Below are 23613 nucleotides of genomic sequence, written 5' to 3' on the forward strand. Positions count from 1 at the left end.
TAATGATTTGAATAAAGAAATACTCAAAAATACAATTTTTAGCTTCATTTTTAACCTCCACCGTCAGAAAAATACCACGAGAACATGTTAAAAACACAAAAAAACACAACTTTCTTCTGAATGGGTCTTGTAACTGACCTTTCCAACACCAGTCCTGTCGTATTGTTGAAGAAAACATCAAATGCTATAAGATTTAGGGCTCTAATTATTTGGTTCAGGCCAGATGCACCCACCTTTATCCTAACACATAAACAAGCATCTTACATCATTAGAGTTTGTTTCTGACAGCTAGATGGTGTATGTGATTAGATAAATGCAGTTCAATGTAATTAGGATTTTTTTTGTATTCGAAAAAAATGGAGGTCAATATCAATTTGTTGTCATTCTAGGCAAAATCTGGATTTCCTCTTGATACAGAATTTCAGAAACAGTACTGTAAAGAAAACTTTTAAAATAAGTCAGTCAGGAAAACACAAAGTCTCTGTCATGGGCATTTTTCAACAGAAAAGGTCAAAACAACATCTTGAACTTAGAAAAACACTTGACCCATTTTTCTTGATTGGTTTTAAATATCGTTACCATTTCTGCTTCTGTCATCAACCCCAAATTATGCAAGAGTAAAAAATGATTGTATTTAGACTTTGTTAAGGAAAATGTATAAACCATTGGTTCTCTGGCCACAACCGGCAGGATAGGAAAGTACAGAGGAAGTTGCAGACTGGGAGCCTGATTACAAAAAAAAAGCACAGGGAATCTTTTCCGCGTGGGTTTTGACTCCCAGAAGAGGAGAAGGAAGGGAGATGCTCATCACCGTCTGACAGAGCTTTAAAGAAAAGATTTAAAATGCTTTCTTTTCCTTGCAGTCTGCTGGAACACAGACAAAGAGTTTGGGTGCCGAATGACTAGCCAGACCTAAACTGTGTTGATGAGTTTCATCTTACCTCTTTTATTTGAGAATAAAATCTATAAATTTACAGTCAAAGCAGAGTCTCCCAGAACAGAAGAAAAATGAAAAACTAGCACACGTGTCCAAAACAAACAAACAGAGGGAAAACACACAGGAAAGACACTTAGCACTTTTCTGCTCAACAGATGATTTATTGTTGCCTGAGTCGCAGTCTTGTGCATGAGTGGCAAATTTCATAAACACGCCAAGAAAACCACAGGAGGACTCTGTCTGATACTAAAATGTTACATGTCTTTCTTTCTTTCCCATACATGGGCTGCTGGCTTTCTGTTATTTTCCAAACCCACACTGGACGATTCTTTTTTTTTTTTTTTCAGGAAAGAAAAAAAGTGGTTGCCTTTAAACTGTCAACTGTATTTGATGAAATAAAAACCTGATATCTATTTTTTCAAGATAAAAGTCTTAACCGTTTTTTTTTTATTGCTCAAATCGTAAAAACATACACACAAAATTTTTTCCATTTAATTTTAGCCAGAGTGCTAAGAATCTATCAGGGCTTTAAAAGTAGTAGTGGGGATCTACAACTTGAAATTGATGTCATTAGATGATTCTTGAGGTTCTTAATGGTGCTTTAATGGTGTGTAAATTACACATAGCATGTGCACTGATGCATCTTCATACCATTACAGAGCTGCACTGTGAACCTTTGCTGACAGTAGGTTGGATAGATCCTCTAATCTTTGGCCAAGAGAAGGAAGAGCCACGACTTTCAGGAGAAATATCCCCAAATTGATTTTTCAGACCACAAGACGGTTTTTCCAGTTTAGCTCAGGAGTTGGGCTCAGAGGGACAAGCCTTTATCACTTTTTAAAAAATGTTTTCAGAAAAAGTGATGTGCAGTCTAAATCCCTAACCCTTAACCCTTGTGCTATCTTAGATGACCCTACCCTTGCATTGACATGTGATTCCTACCATGACAAAAGTGGATAAAGATGGAAAGATTTCATGTAATCCATGGACACCAGCGAGGTTCACTAATCATGGAAGAAAAAGGTTCAGCACACTGTCTAGTGGGTCCAGATGACCCAACTCCCAATGTTAAAGTGCTTAGGATAGCACAAGGGTTAACTAAGTCACACACATCTGCAATTTATGTTTATCTGACAGTAAAGGATAAAAAACATTCATGTTGGAACATTAAAAATGTAACATCAATACATGTGATCAACACTATTTGTGTTTTCAGCCCAATAAAAATTGAAGTGCAAAAAAAAAAAAAAAACATGATAGAAATATGACACTACATTCCTGCTCTTTCTGTTTGGTCCTCAACAGCATTTATTTTATAGGATTCAACATTCCTCGTTGCTAATGATGGAAGAAATGGTCTGAACCTTTCCCTCTTGGCACTCTGTTATCTTTCTGCCAAACAGCCACAAACTCAATGTGGTGGAGAGTGGGATTTGACTGTGGGCACTCCTTTTAAAAGCGCCATCAACCTTTCTGTTGCCATGGTTACGCATCATAATAGTGGTTAAAAGGGCTAGCATCAGCAGAAGAAAATCCTCAAGTTGCACATCATCCAAAGCAACATAGCTTAAAAAAAATAAAAAGATCACTGTTTTGAAAACAAAAATCTTAATAGAAATTGAGCATCGGATTACTGAAGCTCTGGGTTTTGTGGTTATCTTTCTGGTTGCAGATTCTCCGACTTTGATGTTTTTGTAATTTTGTAATCTACATTCTACATCTACAAGTCTTTTGGTGTGATAAATCTTTTATGGACTTTTCTACTATAACTTCCCATAAATATTTTATTTTTATTTTTTTGTACAAAGCAGGTTTTCAGGCTCTTATCAGTTTAAGATAGGTTCAATTCAACAATAATCTCTTTTGGCTGCAGTTGGCTGTTCTACTTTGATGAGCAAACATTTAGAAACACCTGTTGTAATTGTTTTTAATGAACTTTAATGGGTGTCCATCTGCCCAGTGAGCACCACACAGACTAACACATGCTTTTGGTGTTCCCCTGTGCAGCTGTGCAAAATTATTAGATGTTTTCTTTGATCTAATCTCAGAGCAAAGCGACGACTGTTTATCGTGGTTGTCATTGCTTAAGAGGCAAGATCCAACCTGAAGAGGCTGCAAGTCCATGAAAGGGCAAAGGAGTGATGAAGTAGAGAAGGTCAAATGAACTGACTGTTTGCAATATAAGCAAATTCTTTCAAGTCTAGTTCCCATCTGAGACCTGCTACCAAGCCTTTTGAACCTGGAACTGTTGGATTTGAACCAAGTTTAACGTAATATAATTTTTACTGCTGTTTTACATGCTTTTAGATTCAGGAAAAAAAATACACAGGCATATCAAAATACACACAAATGAGATGACACAGTAAACTAACTATAACATATTTATATGTTTGCTCTTTCAGTGCAAGAATCTGAAAGCTTTTGAGTCATTAATGAGTCATATAACATGCCATCCAGGATGGGATTAATGGTTTAGAAAAGGTTTAGTTTCACTCTCATATTAGGACCAAGACAGGATTTATTTTTTCCCCCTTTATTTATGTTTTATTAATTTACTCTCTCTGCAGGAAGGAGTGCTTTTGCAGATCTATCCTACCAGTACCTTATAGACTCTACAATGCCTTTTTTTTAAACATACATTAACTTAACTAATGGTGCAACCTGGACACCTCATCAGTGATGTTACTTGGGGTCATGGTGTTCCGGGTCTTTCAAACATCACACACTCTCACCCAGGCTATTCGGCTGGTGTTGATCAGATCCTCGCTTGTGTCCAGGTAGCACTACCCACCCACGGTTCCCCTTCCTAATCCACAGCCACCTTGAGGCTACTTCTGCTGCCTCCGTGACCTCCTTAATAGCCCTTTGCTTGCTGGCCCCAACAATGTCCAGCATGTTTGCCCTGCAAAGCGAATGGCTTATGAACCCTCTGCATCCCACCTCAATAGGCTTGTACATTGTTCTCCAACCATTGTTACAGCACTGCTTTACTAAATCAGCATGCTTTCCCCTCTTCCTCTCGTGTGCCTCATCTTTCCGGTCCTCCCAGGGGACAGTCAACTCCAGGAAAAGGATCTGCTTAAAAATTTCAGAGATTAGTAACATATCTGGCCTCAAGATTGTAATGGCAAATAGTTTCAGGATATTTAAGTTGCTTTCTAAGGTCATCTTTTCATCATATTATTCAATAAATTTCATTTTGCTTTAAAAACCTGTTCAATATTTATTATTTTAAAACAGCATTTTAAAATATTCATTTTTAATCATGTGGAATATTATTATAATTCTACGTTTTTTTTCAGAACCTCAGATTTCAAAATCAATATTTTCCATAGTAGCTTTGTTTTTATTTCATGTTGCTGTTTTTCCACAATGGCTTATTTATTTCAAGAAGAACTTTTTCAGGAGAATGTCTCTGTCTGTCAATCAAACTAGACAAGGCGGAGACAGTTTTGGGATTGGCTATTTCTTAACTCAGACATGAGCAGAAGCACCCTGACTACATCGATCGAAGATGCTTCAGCGAACATAACAGCGCAATGCACACCTCTCAGCACTAGGGGGAGTCTGCACCTCAACACATCCACAGTGTTACACGAAATTGTGCAGTTTTGGTTCTAAATTTGCGGATAAAAGTGGCTTTGGGCGAGTGTGCATAATTCAGGTGGTTTTGTGGTCGGTTCAGCAATTTTCATCTTCTCATCAACATCTAGTAGTGGTCTAAGTTAGGCTGAGTGGCTGTTGGAGTTCCACAAAACTTCTATGAACTGGAGTTCCATGAACGCAACATGCTGCGTGTGGGAGGAGCTACCAGCTAATGCTTCAGCCTGATAGCCACATGGAGCGGTTGCCTGCGATTATCTCAGTAACAATGCATGGATGCACAATGTACATGGAGTGTTAAAAGATCAGTTTTATTTATTTGAATAGTTCCACATGATAACAATGTTTCCATATTTGAGTTCATGAGATCATCCCAGAGAGTCTCTGCTTCAACTCCTGCCGTCAAACTACTACGTCTTAAATTACGTGTAAATCAGAGCGCCCAGGCAGCGCGAGAGTGTGTGTGAGCGCAAGGCAAGGCAAGGCAAGGCAAGTTTATTTGTATAGCACAATTCGTACACAAAGTAATTCAAGGTGCTTCACAAAACAGAAAAGTGCATTAAAATCACAATACATCATAGAAATAATCAACATAAAATTTACTTTAAAAAAAAAAAAAAAAGATTTAAAAAGAAAGGAAGGAAAGAAAGGTGCAGATAGGACCTTTCAGTCATATACACGGCTAAACAGAAATGTTTTAAGTCTAGATTTGAACATGAACACAGAAGAGGCCTGTCTTACGCCTTCAGGGAGGCTGTTCCAGATTTTAGCTGCAGAATATTGAAACGCTGATTCCCCTTGTTTAGTTCTGACTCTGGGAATCAACAGGAGGCCGGTCCCTGAGGTCCTCAGAGTACGAGATGGTTCATATGGCACTAACATGTCAGAGATGTACTTTGGTGCTCGGCCATGGAGAGACTTGTACACAAGCAGAGCTGCTTTGAAGTCTATTCTTTGAGTTACAGGGAGCCAGTGCAAAGACCTGAGCACAGGACTAATGTGATCATACTTCCTGGTTTTGGTCAGGACTCGAGCAGCAGCATTCTGGATGTACTGAAGCTGTTTTACAGCTCGTTTGGACAGGCCGGTGAGCAGGCCGTTACAGTAGTCTAACCTACTGGAGACAAATGCATGGATAAGTATCTCCAGGTCTCGCTTTGAGATTATGTTTTTGATTTTGGCAATGTTTTTCAGGTGGTAAAATGCCGCTGATGTTACTGACTTGATATGGCTGTTAAAGTTCAGGTCAGAGTCCATGATTACCCCTAGATTTCTGACTTGATTTGAGGGTTTGAGAGACAGAGAATGAAGGTAGCTGCTGACAATTTCTCTTTGTTTCTGTGGGCCAAAAACAATAACTTCGGTCTTGTCTGAGTTTAGCTGGAGAAAGTTGTTCTGCATCCACGCGCTGATCTGTTGGAGGCAGTGGTTGAGAGAATCCACCGGCCCATATTCACCTGTTGTCAGTGACACATAGATCTGAGTATCATCTGCATAGTTGTGATAAGATATGTTATTACTGCGTATTAACTGCCCTAGTGGCAGCATGTAGAGGTTGAACAGAAGGGGTCCCAGGATCGATCCCTGGGGCACACCACAATTCAAGCCCATGTAGTCTGAGACACAACTCCCAATTTCAACAAAATATTTCCTGTCTTCTAGATAAGACTTGAGCCAACTTAGGGCAGATCCAGAGATGCCAACCCAGTCTTGGAGTCTGTGCAAAAGGATCCCATGATCAACAGTATCAAAGGCAGCGCTCAGGTCTAGCAGGATTAAGACAGAGACTTTTCCATCATCAGTGTTCAGGCGGATGTCGTTGGTTACCTTGATAAGAGCAGTTTCTGTGCTATGATGGGGTCTAAAACCTGACTGGAAGACATCAAACGAATTGTTTAATAAGAGAAAGTCAGTGAGCTGTTGGTAGACAACTTTTTCAAGGACTTTTCCTAAAAATGGCAGATTAGAGATAGGTCTGTAATTATTCAGTACAGTGGGATCAAGACCGCTCTTTTTCAGGAGGGGTTTAATGACTGCAGTTTTTAAGGCCTCTGGAAATATTCCAGATTGAAGAGACATGTTAACTATTTGAGTAATTGATGGCAACACACTGTTCAAGACAGACTTTAGAAATCTAGTGGGTAACACATCAAGGCAGCATGTAGACGAGCTCAGACGGGTGATGGTCTCTTGGACAGTTTGGTCAGTGACAGGTATAAAGTGAGTCAGCTTAGAGTGAGTAGGTGGCCGTTCGATAGTTATATGTGTTGTGGAGTTGATGGCTTTTTTAATGCCCTGAACCTTGTCATTGAAAAATACAGCAAACTCATTACATTTAGGTGTACAAACCAATTCTATTGGTAGCTGGGTTGGAGGGTTAGTTAATCTGTTAACTGTTGTGAACAGGATACGAGAGTTGCTGCTGCAACTTCCAATTATTTCAGAGAAGTACCTTTCCCTTGTTCTGCATAAGATCTGGTTATAAGCGTACAACTCCGCCTTATATATTCCATAATGAACCTGGAGTTTTGACTTGCGCCACTTTCGCTCGGCTCTGCGGAACTGTTGTTTCTGTGCCCTGACTAGATCATCATTCCTCCAGGGAGCTTTCTGTCTATGTTCAATTGAACTTTCATAGGGGCAATGGCATCCAGAACATTCAAGATGCTAGAAGTAACAGAATTCAGCATTTCATCAACATTGGCACCAGAGACGTTTTCAGGGTTTATCATTTCTACAAACTGTGCCCTAGTGCTCTCATTTATTTGTCTCCTTTGGACAACTGCAGGGCCAGGCGGTGGTTTGGGAGCAACAGACAGGTCAAAGAATACACAGAAATGATCAGAGAGGGCGACATCAACCACACTGACATTGTAAATAGTAACCCCCCTTGTGATGAGCAGGTCCAGAGTGTGCCCTCTGCTGTGGGTGGGGCAACTCACATGCTTAATTAGACCAAAGGTTTCAAGGACAGCATTGAGCTCTTTTGCATTTCTGTCATTGACATTATCAACATGAACATTAAAATCACCTGTAATGACTAGACCCTCAAAGTCTGTGCACACAACTGAGAGCATTTCAGTGAAATCATCAATAAAACTTTGGCTGTGCTGAGGAGGTTTGTACATAACTATGCAGAGTAAGGGAGGAGTTTGTTTTAACTCAATCTTAAAGGACACATACTCAAATGAATAAAACACACCAAATGATAGTCTGCGGGTTGCAATATTATCTCTAAACAGTGCAGAAACGCCTCCACCCTTTTTATTTTCTCGTATTTCCGATTCATGTTTGTAGTTGGGGGGAGTTGATTCGACTAGAACTATGTTTCCTGTGTTTTTGTCAAGCCATGTTTCAGTTAAAAACATAAAATCAAGATTAAAAGAAGAGATAAGATTATTGATTAAAAATGATTTGTTGCATAAAGATCTGACATTGAGTGCAGCAAGTTTGAGATTAGTTTCCTTGGGACTGGTCAAAACCTTCTTGCAAGGGATGTGAACTAGATTTCTTTGATTGGACAGTCTAACTGCCCTTTTTTGCATTCTACGTGGTGCAACTACAGGTATAGCACCAGAAGGAAGCTGTTCATCACAGGGCCCCAGTTTGACATAACCTTTCCTAGGACACTGGGGGCCCGTTTCATCCTAGCTCCGGGGAATAGCACGTCTAGTATTTTCCTATTGAACTCTTTGTATTCGTGATCCTCTTGAGTGTATGTTTTACTTCGAAGCCCATCGAGATGACTGTTGTTGTGATTTTGGGCTATACAAATAAAATTTAATTGAATTGAATTTGAAAGACATGGTGGAAAAGTCAATGCTGCTGTGCCAATTACAATTACTGGGATTGATGTGACTCAATAATCACCACATGAAAGATTCCCATCTAAGCAAATTGTCCCAAAATTTTTCATCTTTTTAAAATTAGGACAAATAAAATGTAAATGTCACACTTTATGGATTCCAGTCATTTATGCCTAAAGTGAAACTACATACTGCATTTATTACCAAACTCCACTGGGTTTTCATTGCAATATAATAACTTTAGGGTTCATAAAAAACACTACACTGTTAGTTCATAAAACTAACAGTGTAGTTGCAAACATTCCAATGTGTTTTAGATTTTTCTTAAACGAGCAGAGAAGACCTGACAGTCAGTGGAAAAAATGAAGGGTAAAAAAAACTTGTAAATATGTTCCTTTGTTTCAACAATTCCTTTCCAACAGATCTGTTCCAACGGTGTATCATCAGGTGTTCAAAGGCAATACATCACAGTGGATTTGACAGTGGAAAAAAGGGAGTTCTTTAAAAGTATATCACTCTGGTGCCTAAGGCCCGTTTACAACCTCCTGATATTAACAACTGAAGATCTAAAGTGACCTCAGAGCAAAAAATAAGAGACTGCCTCGTGATGCATGCTTGTTAATGACACATAGTCATAAGTTTGACTTTTAATTCAAGCAATGTTCTGCAAAAAGCTTCTTTACTACTCATACTCCTGTCCTGTTTATCTCCAGCACCCTATAAATTCAGACTTTTTTTAGTCTCGTCTGTACTCAACATGAGTCAATAATTTTAGAATGAAGCCACTGTCCCAAAAACACGTCAACTCTTTGGATCAAGTTCTGCCTTCTGACAACAACTCACAAACAGCTGTTTCCAAAGCAGTCGTCAAAGCCTTCTGGATCAAAGTGTTTGTCTGGTTTGCTTTCATGTCAGATTGGAACCAGTTTTATTTTTCTTTTTTTTTTCAAAATAAAAGTGGGAAATGCCGTTAACTTTATAGAATGACCAGATCTTCAAAATCCAACACTTTAAATATACTTAAGCAATAGATTTAAGCATTCAGTGCCAAAATTAATTTTAATTAGAAACAAAGTGATCCAGATTGTGGTTCTGTGAAACACTAAATCGTAACTGAACAAAATACAGTTTAGGTTCATGCGTTCTGTGATGCAGATGATGCAATTTTTCTTGGCTGCTGCCAGGGTCTTTAAAATTTGTTTTCTACCCATGAAGCTATAAAGTGCATTGAAGAATTCTATATATGAGCCAAGTAGTAATCGGGGCCTGATGCAGATGTTTGCACATGAACAATCATTAACTCCTTAAAACCTGACCTTAATATTCAAATATTCTGCAAAAAAGTAGTTTTGGTCAAGAATATGGCAATTTCTCTTGTAAGAGTTACAAAACAAGATGATGCACAGATGCATATGCTCCTACTGTACATTTGTTGTAAGTACATACTGTTCTTTAACATATTGTTCTTTACTTAACCCTTGTGCTACCCTAGGCACTTTAACATTGGGAGTTGGGTCATCTAGACCCACTAGACAGTGCTCTGAACCTTTTTTCTTCAATGATTTGTGATCTTCACTGGTGTCCATGGATTACATGAAATCTTTCCACCTTTATCCGCCTTTTTCATGGTAGAAATAACACGTCAAAGTAAGGGTGGGGTCATCTAAGATAGCACAAGGGTTAAAGACCCACTCTGATGAATATTTTGTTGTTTTTACATGTTCTTGTGGCATTTTTCTGTTAAACTCCAACTCCACTCTGTTCTGATGTATCCACTTGTAAACAACTAGATCCTTGCACGTCATCGTTTTTTTTCGTCCAAGCTGGCTCAAAATTGTACAGCTTGCTGGCCATTTTAGGGGTTTTAGGGGCTGTAAGCTAGCGGTAGTGTGTAAGTGGTTGGGTGATGGGAAGTGTTACCCACAATTTAGAAGCAAATTTCCAATGAACTACTGCTGCTCTGCAATAACTATGGCCAATAATTTTGGCTAAAACTGGCATAGTAAGTAAGTAAGTAAGTAAGTAATTTTTATTTATATAGCACCTTTCACAGAGAGCGACTCACAAAGTGCTTCACAATGTTAAAACAATATAAAATCAGAAGCAATACCCAATAAAATGCACACAGGCATATAAACAAGCATACAGGCAAAAGTGAACACAAGTAAAAGTCAGCTAAAAGCTTTCCTAAATAAAAAAGTCTTAACTTGAGCTTTAAAACACTCGACTGGGTAACACTCGCATAACCATGATAAAAAGAACATTGGAAACAATTTCAAAATAGATCAAAAGATGATCGGAGTGGGACTTTAAAACCTATTTGATTCTTTGTTAATGTCTTTCCAAACAGTCTAGAACAGTGGCCAATTTCTCAAAATTCCTGAAATTTGAAAAACACATCTTGTACTTGAGAAATCGTGAACATCCTCAGGTTTTTATCATATTTTTTTCTTTTTTATCCTAATTTTTTCTCAAGTGTAAAGTAATGGTCTCAATTTTCAAACATTCCGGGCACCAAAAATAACTTTCTGGCACAATTATCTCTTTGAAAGCACTTTATTGGAGAACGCCTGTAAAATAGATGCAATCATCTTCAACATTTGACCTTGACCTAAATGATGCAATTGCCTGATTAGAACAACGATTACACTTAAAAATGTCTTACAGAGAGGACTGAAAACAAAACAATATGAAAACATATGTGGTATTGTAATGATGAAATTTAAAGTCTTCTTTTTCAAAATTTTATCAAGCAAAAGTTTGAAAAAGTTGATGGAAATTATTCACTGGAGCAGGTAGCATGCAGTGAAGTTAAACATTCAATAATATACAGTATATATATACAATTGTAGCACCATTGGAAATGCGTACTGATGGATTTTTCTTTTTTATCAGTTACAGGCAGGACATTGTATTTAAAGTCTGACACTTTGGGTAGACAAGCATTACAACACAAGTTTCAACCATTGATTTCGACGTCTGTCTCCTCCATTTTAAGACGGATCTCCTCATGTGTCCATGCTCAGAACCAAGGCTCTTCTTCTCCTACGTCACCTGAAAGAGTAGGGATGATGTGAACCAGGTACAAGGGGCTTATTGTCCAAAAGAGAAATATGTACTGTGTCAAAGCTTGGTATTCAAGCTCTGAGCTCATCTCTTCACACATGGAAACATCAAACAGCACACAACAGGGAGCTGAAGAGATGATTTTAGCTTTGTGGACGATGGGCCTTAAGACAGACGTATAGCTGCAAAGACAAAGCCAATGTCCGCAGAGCATTCCATGGAGGGTTGTAGCGACAAGCATGGCAAATGAATGAATGATGAGCCTTCAGCAGATTTTAGGGAATTGCAGAGATTTTTACAAAACACACCAATGCTCTTCCTTGCTGATAGTGAGATGCGAGCACCAAAGCCACTCCTAGCTCTGGATGGAAAATGTGAATGCGTCTGTGCTAACTGCTCCCTTCAGCACAAGGACTGGAAAGAAAAAGAATCAGCCAATCTGACTGTGGCCAAAAACAACAAAACCCACCTACTGCAACTTCAAACCATATTTGTTAGTGCTTGTTTAATTCTTTAAGAACACATTGTGGTTTTACTGAAGGTTACGTGGGGGCCACTATCTCAACTTCAATCCCTGTTTCCACTACAGTTAGGGGGCAAACTGCAGACGTCGAGTCAGTCACACTGTATGACCTGAAAAAATATCATTGCACATAATCAAAGTCAAATATTTTTCCTATAATTAGGAATGTTTTATTCCGCCAGCTCTGAAGATGTTAGCACTCCTTGCTTTAAAATCACCATGCACTGATGTTAGTGCTCTATATTTTTCTCATTTAACTTTCAGCAAGGGAACGAGCAAATTTCTCAAACAATTCCGTTGATTGCTGCTACAATCACTAGTGGGGGTTTAAGTGCTATAGACACAAAGCAGAGCAGGAAAGCGTGCCACATAAACAAAAAAAAAAGATAAAAAAGATAGACAATAACAGCTTCAAGTCTGTGTTATCTTGTATTAAAAAAGCCAGTCACTGGATTCATCATTTTTTTACCTAAAACCCTTCGAGGAGGAGTTCTTCTTACTATAAAGGCAACATAAATGATTAATTGATGTCTCATGAGTTCAAAAAAGTTAAAAGACATACCTTTTATTTTAGTAATTAGCTCATAAGGATATATTATTGATTTGGTTAATCTCCTATGGAACACTAACAGCCTTTAGATCGTCAAACTACAGATCTTTACGTTGTGTCATTTACAATCCTGTGTTCCACATGCTTGATAATAGATTGTATTATTTTATAAATAAAGAAGACAAAAATCTAGCTTTGACTTCTCAAAACTAACTTGACTTAAATACACATTTATGCTCCCTCAGTCTTACATATTTTTTAGCTTGTTGGTCGTGGAACCCCGCCTGTGTGCCTTAGGCCACCTGAGGACACCAGAGCCAAACATTCATACAATCCAAAACGTACCAAAGAAAGAGATTTAAAATATAAAACCTGCTTACCTGTGACTCTGCCTGTGCTAAAGGCTTCCTCCTTAAAAAGCCTGGGTTTAGATCCACTTTTAACAACCCTGGTGGTCATGATGGTGCTGGGTTCACCTTCAATGGTAATTTTTTGGAAATTGGGCTGCCTTTCAACATATCTTGTCCTAAATCTAAAGTAATCTCAGTAAACCTTGAAAAACAAATGTGTAAACATGATTTACCTTCCTTGACAACATGTGTCACAATCGTCTCTAAAAGAAATGCGATCATAAAAAATTAGTTGTCATAAAGCATATTTTCATTTCAATTGTGGTTTATCAATACTAGTACTTACTCATAAAGGTCAGTGGTATTTCCTGATATTTGAAACCTGCAATGTACTGTAAAACCAATAATTTGTTAAAGCAGAGGACTGCGATGCAAAGGTATGCATGCGTTTGAATCTAGGAGTTAATGCCAAAGTACACCATAATTTTTTTTTTTTTTAATGATGGCCGTTACATCAGTTTTGGCACCCTGAGATGTGTTTAAAACAGGAACTCACCTTTACTTGTATGTATGTAACAAGCTTCCTCAGCACCATGAGCAGATCCTGGCTTCCCACAGGCATATCTGGTAGTTAAACAACACTCAGGTTTTATTGGTGTCACAGTAAAATGCAGAGCTTGACAGATTTATTGAAGGGAGTGAATAGTCATACCTTCGGGGTACAGAACCTGGTTGACAAAGTGAACCACACCATTTGTGGCCATGATGTCAGCTTCTGGGACTTTGACAGAATTGACTTGGGTAGTGCTGTTTGCCTGAGGACAGAAACAAATAAACAATCAAAAGATCTCAAAATGAGATTTCATATATAACGTCGCAAATCTCCAAATGATCTCACTAACTTCCTGTGGCTATGCTACTGGGAATGAAATTTGTTTAAACAAAGAGTCACGTGCCCTCAGAAATTTTACGTTTAAAACCCACTCTAATGAAAATTGAGTTTTTGGTGTTTTTAACATGTTTTTGTCACCCTTTTTTCTCAATGGAAGACACAAATAAAGAAAATTAGGATTCATTTTCATGAATATTTCTTTATCCAAATCCAGTAAATCACGAGTAGATGAAAAAATGCCCAATTAGCTTGTAGTTGTTAAAACTACAATCGACCACAAGTTCCCTGCTCCGCTCCATTCTGATGCTCCTACTTGCAGATAGATAGATCCATGAGTGCGTCTTTGTTTTTCTCGACAGAGCTGGAATCTGGATCAAAACTTGTACAGCTAGAAAGCTCCAATATTGCTCACCATTTTTGTTGGACAGCTAAAGTTAGGTTGAGGGTTGTGAGGGGCTGTAAGCTGGCGAGACAGAGTGTAAGACAGAAAGTGGGTGCAAATTTGCTCCGCCCAGCAGTCTTCCCTGTAACTCAAAAGCTAATTTCTGACTAACTTCTGCTGCTCTGCAGACGCTTTGTCCTAGAAAACGACATAGGATTTTTTATTTATTTATATATATACAAACCGTGAAATCCTAATTAAAATTCCACTGGGAACACTTTTAAAAACGATCAAAAGCTGATTGGCGTGGGACTTTAAAGAATGAACATAAAACAATAAAATCTTCCTTGAAAAAAAAAGAAATCTGGGATGAACACGTACAAAAATCAGCTTGAGGCTGCTGCCTTGCAGAGACTTCAGAAGGTTAGTCACTCCAACCTCCAGTCCCCCACTGACAAACACAGCATTTGTGAGGTGATACAAAAGGATGGTTTTTAGGGCGTTCTTATTACCTGAAATATCACAAAAGACATGATGTTAACCAACAGCATTATTTTTTAAGAGGCTGCATAAGCATCTAAAAAACAAAAATCGATAACAAAAGGAGGATTTACTCTTCAGCAACTCAAGATCTCTAGTGGCCAGGCTGGCAAATGCCTTATCACTTGGGGCAAAAAGAGTGAAGCTTCCCTCCTGCCTCAGCACGTCAGTCAACCCAGCGGCTTCCATCAGAGACAAAAAGATCCTGCAGTACAAAAAAAAAAAAAGAACAACAGCAACTTGGCTGTCATAAAAACCACAAAGGGTTTTCAAAGTGAACCGAATGCACTCACCCCTTCACATCTGTGCCATTTGGGTTTCATAGAATTATACAGAAAGATGTGGTTTACGAAGAAATGTTTTTTTGAGCTTACTTAAAATTTCCATTTTGTTTCAGAATCTCAAACATTGTTTTGGCTGCAGGTTTCAGCAGAGTCTTCATGAGATGAAGGGCCCCATTGGCTCCCTCTTTAGTTCCTCGGATCAGACAAGAATTCTCGATGCACACAGCCTGCAGATGAAAGTTACAACTAAAAGTTAGGGCATTTCATGTGATTTATCAAACGCAGTACATCAAATGTCAGTGAAAAGGCAACGGCTAATGCATACAATGTGTGTTTTCTAGCATGCAGCTGTAAATTTTAAGCCCAGAATCAGAAAAGATGACGTACCGTGCGATAGATAAAGACCCTGAGGGTTTTTCCTGCAATGGTCTCCAGCAGCTGGCCGTTGTACAGTTGTCCCAGCATGATCTTATTCTTAAAGACGTGGTTCTCCAGGATAACCCTGAGATCATCTTGATCTATAGACATGACTTCATCTGTAAAAGATTTGTTTGATTTCATTTACTTGTTTTTTTGTTCTGGTATCACTTGAAATCAAAATTTTGAACAGATTCTTTGCAGTTGGTGTTATTTTGGCATGGCTCAAAAGCAGTTGCAGCATTAACACAAACTCAAGCATGAAATGTGGCCCACCATGGACAGGTACCCACCATATGAGACATGTTCATTTTTTGTGCACAGTTGTGCTGTAAGTGGAACACCTTCACAGTGAGGAGGATCTGGTTTAAAATACAGCTTTAAAATGTGTTCTTTGCACTTGACAGGGGAGCGCTGAGCTGCAGTCACAGCCATGCTCAGAAACCCACAATCCTCCAGTCTTAGGGCAGAGAATTCTCCACTAGGTCACAGAGCTGAGAAAGACTCCAATCTGCCCAAATCTATAGATTTTTTCTTAGCTTATTTTCATAAATTTAATACAGTGGTCAGTAGTAACTAATGTCCACTGGGTTTGACATACTTTATAGGCATCAAGGGGCTAAAGACCCACTCCAATTAAAGTCCTGTTTTTGTTGTTTTCAACATGATCTTGTGGCATTTTGCTCATGATTATAGAAAGAAAGTTAAGCTTAAAATTGAATTTCTGTGTATTTCTTTATTCAAATTTTTGTGAATCAAAAGCTGACATAAAATGCCATTTAAAACAAGTTGTAGCTGTAAAGTATCCATTCCGATGCATCCACTTGCAGACGACTAGATCATGTATGTCTTTGTTTTCCTCGTCTGAGCTGGCATCTGGCTCAAAACTGTATGGCTGGATTGCTCCAATACTGCGAATTTTTGTTGCAACGTAAAAACAGATAGGTGATGGGAAATGGGGTGGTGTTGGTCTGCTCCAATCATTCTTCCAGCAACTCATAGGCTTATTTGTAATGAACCCCTGCCGCTCTGCTGAAACTATATACTGAAAAATGAGTTGTTGGTTTTTTTTTTCGGCTAAAACCTGCATAATTGTAACTGAAAGACCACTCTAAATGCTTTAATAGCAGATCAAAAGATGATCGGCATGGGGCTTTGAAATATTTATTGTGATAGTTGTAGACCAATTTACCAACATCAGTTGAAAAGTTTTCATCTGGACCATGTTTGTGCTGCCTTCACCATTTTTATATCCATAATAATGATGATTTAATTGCTGAAGGGACACACTTTTTCTTTCTAAGGGAAGTGTAAATTTGACTTTCCTTAATTTAGCACTAAATGATCCACAGCGTCTACCTATTGAGAATAATAAGAAAAAAAGATCTGTGTATGCGCCATAAAGTCAGCTTGGAAAATCAGTCTAGACAGAAACGGCAAAGATTTGCCATTCATATTCAGACATTCCTCCTGAATGGAAAACAGAGGCAACATGTCATAAAAAGATGCATGTGACTCACCAGTGAACACATCATTGAGAGGAGCCAAGAAGGTGTACTCAGCGTCCGACGCCATGCTGGTAGAAATGCCCAGCTCAGAAATCATGTCACCAAAGGTTGACTGGGAACTTCCCAACAGTTCCATGACCTGCTTGGCTTCAAAGAGAGCAGGAATTTCAGAGTCCGTCAAAAAACCAACAACATAAAAACATCATGTCTGGGTTGGAGGAGTGAAGGAAATGGGAGGCTTACCAGAGTCTGGAAGGAGTACTTGGTCAATGAGATGAATGACACCGTTTTTAGTAACAATGTCTTTTTTCAGAACCATTTTGACTCCGTTCACTGTCAAGCTGTCCCCGTCGCAGCCAATTTCGATGCTGTTTCCCTCCAGGGTCTCATACGAGCTTCCAACCATGATGGCTTCAGAGCACTGGACTGAGTCCAGGAGATGGAAACTCAGAAGAGCTGAAACAGGACACCTTCAGTTAGAGCATGGATCATTTTTCCAAAATACTCTCAAAAATTGTCATGTTCTGAGTGACATTTCCAGCATAAGACATATTAGGTCCTGAAAACCTAAAAACCCTTGAGATCCTTGTGGTCCTTCTCTGTAATGACTTTATACTCTCCGTTTACTTTGGGCCAAAGGGTTCTGATTTTATCCAGTAAGTTGTAGTAATCAAATAAAAATATATAGTTTTACAATGTCCTTGGTATATATATATATATATATATATATATATATATATATATATATATATATATATATATATATATATATATATATATATATATATATATATGTATATATTTTTTTATTATTTTTTCTATTTTTTTTGTTTGTGAATTTTCATGTGATTAGAAATGTTTAAAACTCATTTTCTGTTAAACCTATCATAAAAACGTGAATAAGTGTATATGTAGCATTGTTTTATTCAAAACTTTATTCAAGTAACTTTTGCATATTTTCCTTTCAGTTCCACAAAATGGGCAAATGTTCTGTAATCATCATGGTTCACTTTTCTTAGTGCAAAAAATGTAACCTCTTAATGCTACGTTCACGCCGCCCTTGGCAATGCGTCACTACACAAGTTTTGAATGCCAATTTTCAGGCCCTACGTACAAAACAAGCAGCTTCTTCAAGACGGGACGAACACGTATTTAAAGTTAAACCAAACTGAACTTTGACCAGTCAAGGACTCCGATTTTGTAGGGACGTATTGGTAGCGTCCTTTTTAATTCCTTTTTAATTTCCAACCTTTGGAAAAGGAAAAATTAAAAATTTCCAGTTTGTGCCCAGTCAGAAATATATGACACCAAGTCTTTTAAATATTGGAATAGAGCTGAAAAATAAAAAGATTCGCATTTAGCGCATTCTGGAATGTGTGACACGTAACCAGTGTTAACGTAACATTAAAACTTGAGGTAACCCTCCACATACATAGTCACAGGGCCCTAGATTAGCAAATTGACCATTGTGGTAGTATAACCCTTAATGTGATGCCCTCACACGTGGACACCAAGTCTTAAGAGATTAAAGCTGATTTAGAAAGAAAGCAGATAATTTCACCTTTGAGGACCTCTTTATCACTCTGAAGTCTTTCTAAGACATCACTGCCTAGTTTATCAAAAGCGTCGTTGGTGGGGGCAAAAAGAGTGTAATGTCCCGGCTGACCCAGTTTCTCCAACAATCCACTGGTTTGGGCAAGGTCCTAAAAAGTATGTTGTTTAGCACACTTTCATTTAGTTAAACTTCATTGTTTGGTAACATAAACTACAAATCCTCCTTTACCTGTGTGTATACTTACAGACAGAGTAGTCAAGTCATCCTCCACCTCAATGACATCCTGCATGCTGTTACCAATTGCACTAATGACACGGTCAATGACGTGCACCACTCCATTGGTGGCAATCTGGTTTCCAGAGATTATCCTAGCACAGTTTACAGTCACCACCTGCAAATGTCACATAAAAGATGTTTTCTTAGCATTTTTCAAGTTAGTGTGTGTGGGGTTTTGGTGTGGTTTCTTCAAGGCTAAACTCACCCCATTGGAATAATGGTTTATGTGGAGATCAAGGTCATTGTACATGGAGGTGATTGTCATTCCATTTTTCAAATCTTTGGTAAGAAGACGTTTGTTGGCCATGTGATAATGCAGAGCATTGTACAGTTCAATGTTGACATTGCTAACCAGCGCATTCCTCACATCCTGTTAGACGAGAACAAGAAAATGTTTAGATTTGGTGGGAGAGAAGACGGAATTTTAATTTAGAGCTTAAATCACCTCGTCCAACAGCTCCCAGGCTTCGTTGCTGGGAGCAAAGAAAGTGAAAGATCCAGATCCCTCAATCTCAGGTCTCACTTTAGAAATGTCTGCATACTTTTGAGTTGATGACGCTTTCACTATACCCAAGCTCCCGTAAACATGGTCGATCGGGGCAACTAGAGAACAGATGACTTGTTTAGTTATCAACATGCCTTTATTGATATTGATTGATATCTTTGAGCTTGATTTTGTAATATTGTAAAAAAAAAAAAGGTGTGAAAGTTGTACCTGCAGGACAACCACGCATGCCGTCCAGCTTGATATAGCCTGGGCAGCACTCATAAAGCACAGTTCTGCAAGCAGACAAAAGAAAAAAAGAAATATTGTTCGTCTGACTGTTTTGACATCTTCTGGCTGCTTCATTTTTCAGTGGAACTGTCATCAAATGAATTCATAGTTTTTCCAGATGATACTCATTATCCCAGTAGACAACACTGTGCACCAGTTTGAGCCAAAACTAATACACTTGATGCCCTGAGGCTTGTGCTACCATTACAGTAGTAGTTTTTACTGCAAACTTTTTTTAAGTTAATCCATTTTGGCATCTTTAGACACTTTACTTTACTAAACAAAGAGTTAGATTTTTGTTTTGGAAAAAGTTTGGAAGCCACTGGAAACATGTTTTTTATTGTACTGTTTGAAACATAAAATTGTTCAGAAGCTATTTCGTAAAAAAAAGGGTGTCTTAGAACATATTTTATAAATTTAAGGTAAATTTATAAATTAAAGATAAAATGTATAAAATAGTATTTTCTGCTAAGTTTGCCAGTTCTTTCAGCCTTGGTGGAGTTGTAAAATTCAGTGCAGCTGCAAAGCATAAACACATCTTGTATAAATACGATGATTCATTTCAGATCCGCACAGGCTCCTTTATGCATAAGCTAAACATGCGGCGATGTACATTTCACCCCTTGTAAAAGGCAGGTATTCCACAATTTAAGAAAACTCACAAAATATTAAAAAAAACAGCCCAGACGGAGCTAGTAGGTTTAAACAACACCACATGTTCGCAAAGCTGTCGGGAGAGTTTGCCAGGGTAAGACACCCACATTTTTATTGCCCGAGATCTTCTGATCTAGCTTTATGACTGCAGTAATAGGGGCAAATAAGATGAACTAATTAACCACTCACAAGTAGACAGTAATCCCATGTTTTGTAATTTTCTGATGTTAATACCTCCTAAATGGAAAGTGGGACCGTAATTTAAAGCCAATTTTAGTTTATATTCTGGTACTGCAAGATTACTAACAAGAGTCTTTAAAAGCCAAAAAATAAAGAAAAAAATAAAGGTCTTTGATTACTCAAAATCAAAGACACAACAAGCAGAGAGTTTGATGAGATACGCTGCTCCATGATTTATCTACTGCTGATGCTTCGGACAGGATCCAGACCGCTGCTTCTTCTTACAGCTGTATTTATGTCAGGGTTAAATGAATATGCAAGAACTGGGATGAGAGTCCTGCAGAGTCAGCATAACCCACGTTGAGCCCCTTTCCCACTCCAAATGATTGTTTTTGGCAGTAGAGCTGGAAACTTTTGACTGTCGTGCTCTTTTACAGAAATACTGTTCCACTTGTCTTGATAACTTTGTCATAAAGTATGATTCATGCAACTGATGCGGTTTTACATTGTCGGTGAGATGTTCTGAATAAGTGGTTTGGAAGTTGAGCAGTGAACATTTTCTCTTACCAACCAGTTCAGGACATGGAGACAAATGTGCTAATTGACTGCAGGAAACTTGTGTGGGAACATCCTGTCTTGAAGAAGCTGTTCTAACTCCTTAAACAACTCGTTTTTATGGGCAAACCTTCCCTTTTGCAGCCAATGTTGCAGAATTAGCAGGACTTTCTGAATTGTAATGTGTGTGCCAAATGTACTTCAACTCAACCTGATAGCACATTTGGAAAAAGATCGGAACTTTGACATGAAGAGAAATTTTTCGGAGCTGCTGGGCAAAACCAGTGAAGTTTATGTAAGAGTGCATGTGAGACACATCTGAAAAGATTTTCTTTAACAGCGTCATCTGTGTCAGATTAGGAACTACAATGAGCAAAACTGCACCATAATATTATGTTATCCAAATGTTTTTCATTGTTTCTCTAAATTGGTTTAGATTTATTGTCATAAAAACGTGTTGGTGATATTTACATCAGTCTGTGTTTTATGAATGAGAAGATGCTAATTGGATGGTAGTGGAGTGAATCCATCAGCACTGTTTTGAAAGCTCCAAGTGGTGCTGTGAAGCACAAAGCAAAACTTCATTGTGGGTTTTTACTGTGTGCTTATATATGAGGGAAGGAAAATGACGTATAAAACCGACATGGTTGGCACCCACTTCAAAATGAAAAGAGCTGAGCTGGCTGGAATAATAACCCCCCCAAATAGCTTTTAAATATTAAACTTTAAATGTTTCCATTCATAAATAAAGTTCTGTGGCCACATGATATCCTGGAGTCAGTGGTTCACCACGGTGGCAAACATTGACAAAAAAAGGATCCTTCTTTTAAGACAACCCGATTTGAGTTGAAGGGATTAAACAGGATTGTCTTCTCCATAAAGAGTTTGGGGCAGGATCCAAAAATGTGTTTCTCATTTGACCCAGCAATGTAAGTGAAAGTTGGATAACAGATGTCCCCCCCCTCCCCACTCTCTGTGGAACTATCCAAGTTTCCATCAAACTCTTGAAAAGAAGCAAAAGAGGAGCAGGAAGGAAACTTGAAACATCATCAGAAATACATGCACAAACATTTTTCAGCTGACAAATCAATTGATCTGATTGAATGAAACAACACTCACGCTTTCTTTCCACAGATGGCTCCATGGTACCAATTGCGGCAAGTGCTGAAATACTTCTTCTTGGTCCCCATAACTTGCTGGAGGGCACAGACATTGGGTCTAAAAAGATGCAATAAATGAACGTGGACAAGGCATTACTAATTTGATAAAGACAGTAAAGGCATCAGGGCAAGTGTGAATAAGTATTTAACAACCACTGCAACTGAAACCAGAGACTTTTTGCGCAGATGTTTGCTGTGTGTGAAATGTTTCTGAATCATCTTAGTTTTGCATGGCTTAGAAAATACATTTCAGCCACATTTCAAGAAATTTTTTTCCCACTAAGACCTCCAAAGCAATATTTTTGCACACCACCTTGAAGCAAAAAAAAGATTAGAATTTAGATGCTTCCTTCACATTTAAGGCACACACACAGACAAAATATGGCAACACAGCTTAAAAAGGCAAACTTTAAATATATATATATATATATATATATATATATATATATATATATATATATATATATATATATATATATATATATATACACACACACACACAAAACAGATTTTAAATGGCTTACCCTTCTTTTTTTGCCCTGATGCGACTGTGGGTAAGAATTTTGTCATAAGCTGAAGAGTCAGCAGAGTCAAAGGTGTAGAGTACAAAGAGTGCAGCTGCTAAGAGGAGCTTCATCCTTGTTTTAGGCAAGCCTTTCCAGTTCCAGAGTGATGAAAGCCGACTCCCAGCAGCCCTTATATACCACAAGTCTCACCCTCCACTCCAAGAGGAAGGCTGCATTTCTTGCATGCATAGACCACCCAGACACTTACAAAGAACAAGAGGTTGATCACTTTTTTAGTTAATAATAATGGCAGTTAATCTTATAAATATGTTCTGACAGCATTTAGTCATTTAAAAAGCATGACAAAACTTTTGCCATCAGTCATTTGATGTCAAAAAATTGATTCTACATTTTGCACAGAACAGAAATCTCTTTTAAAATGTTAGTTTTTGACTTAATTTTAACCTTTTTAAACGAAAAAAATTGTTGCTTGCATAACAACAGAGCAGTTTCACAAAATACTTTAAAGACATCAAAGCTAATTTCAAATGATCAGGTTATGAACTTGGGAGACCGAGTTTGGATGTTTACAGTTTTTCCAGACTCAATTTATTTGGATTGCCAATAAACAATGAAAACAGAGAGCACACAAGAAAACTGAATAACATCTGTGTGATAGAGATGCCAAAAAAGCCCAAATGCTTCTGCTGGACTGCAGCTCCACCTGGTGGTATTGACCTGCAGAACTTAGCTTGTATGATTGCTGCTACAGTAGATTCAAACTAAATGATTTGATGAATAATAATTAAAATGCACTAAAGCTGGGTAAAACGTTCGGCTAAACGTTGTGTAACGTCAGATACGTGACTCACAGATTACACTTGTAAACTATTTACATGGTCCCATACTCCAGTAAACACAGAATAAACTCATTCATATCCACCTACTTAAATATCAAGACAGTCTTTGGTCTAGTTTCACTTATAAAATAAAAATATACAGTAATTAATTCACTTACTGTACTAAAATTAATATGAAAACACACATTATTCATAAAACAAAACAGATAAAACATCATAGTTGATGATATTTTC

At 38.0% G+C, this 23613-nt stretch overlaps 1 protein-coding gene across 8 annotated transcripts; it reads right to left on the bottom strand.

Annotated features, from left to right (window-relative positions):
* Positions 1-10886: 10886 nt before the first annotated feature.
* On the bottom strand, positions 10887-22722 carry postnb (periostin, osteoblast specific factor b). Of its 8 annotated transcripts, XM_011482341.3 has the most exons (21): positions 22538-22722; positions 21973-22071; positions 19405-19469; positions 19135-19292; positions 18895-19059; positions 18658-18804; positions 18420-18561; positions 17102-17314; positions 16871-17005; positions 15321-15469; positions 15024-15160; positions 14724-14854; positions 14491-14621; positions 13548-13650; positions 13392-13459; positions 13182-13227; positions 13069-13098; positions 12866-12961; positions 12737-12787; positions 12405-12434; positions 10887-11400 (listed from the first exon to the last, which is right to left on the bottom strand). In XM_011482341.3, exons 1-19 carry the CDS (start codon positions 22648-22650, stop codon positions 12744-12746), a joined length of 2172 nt encoding a protein of 723 aa, XP_011480643.1. In that variant the 5' UTR covers positions 22651-22722; the 3' UTR covers positions 10887-11400; positions 12405-12434; positions 12737-12743.
* Between the last annotated feature and the right edge of the window lie 891 nt (positions 22723-23613).

Source organism: Oryzias latipes, chromosome 13 (assembly GCF_053564925.1).
Source record: "Oryzias latipes strain Hd-rR chromosome 13, Olatipes_Hd-rR_3.1".
Lineage (NCBI taxonomy): Eukaryota > Metazoa > Chordata > Actinopteri > Beloniformes > Adrianichthyidae > Oryzias > Oryzias latipes.

Excerpts from the sequence above, each read along its gene's own strand:
- postnb (XM_020707959.3), bottom strand. The coding sequence starts at position 22,650 with ATGAAGCTCCTCTTAGCAGCTGCACTCTTTGTACTCTACACCTTTGAC. Across the intron at positions 14,622-14,723 it reads AGATCTTGAGTTGCTGAAGA|GTAATAAGAACGCCCTAAAA; the intron begins GTAAATCCTCCT and ends GTGATATTTCAG. Across the intron at positions 12,435-12,865 it reads TAGCACAGGCAGAGTCACAG|TAAGAAGAACTCCTCCTCGA; the intron begins GTAAGCAGGTTT and ends TTGCCTTTATAG.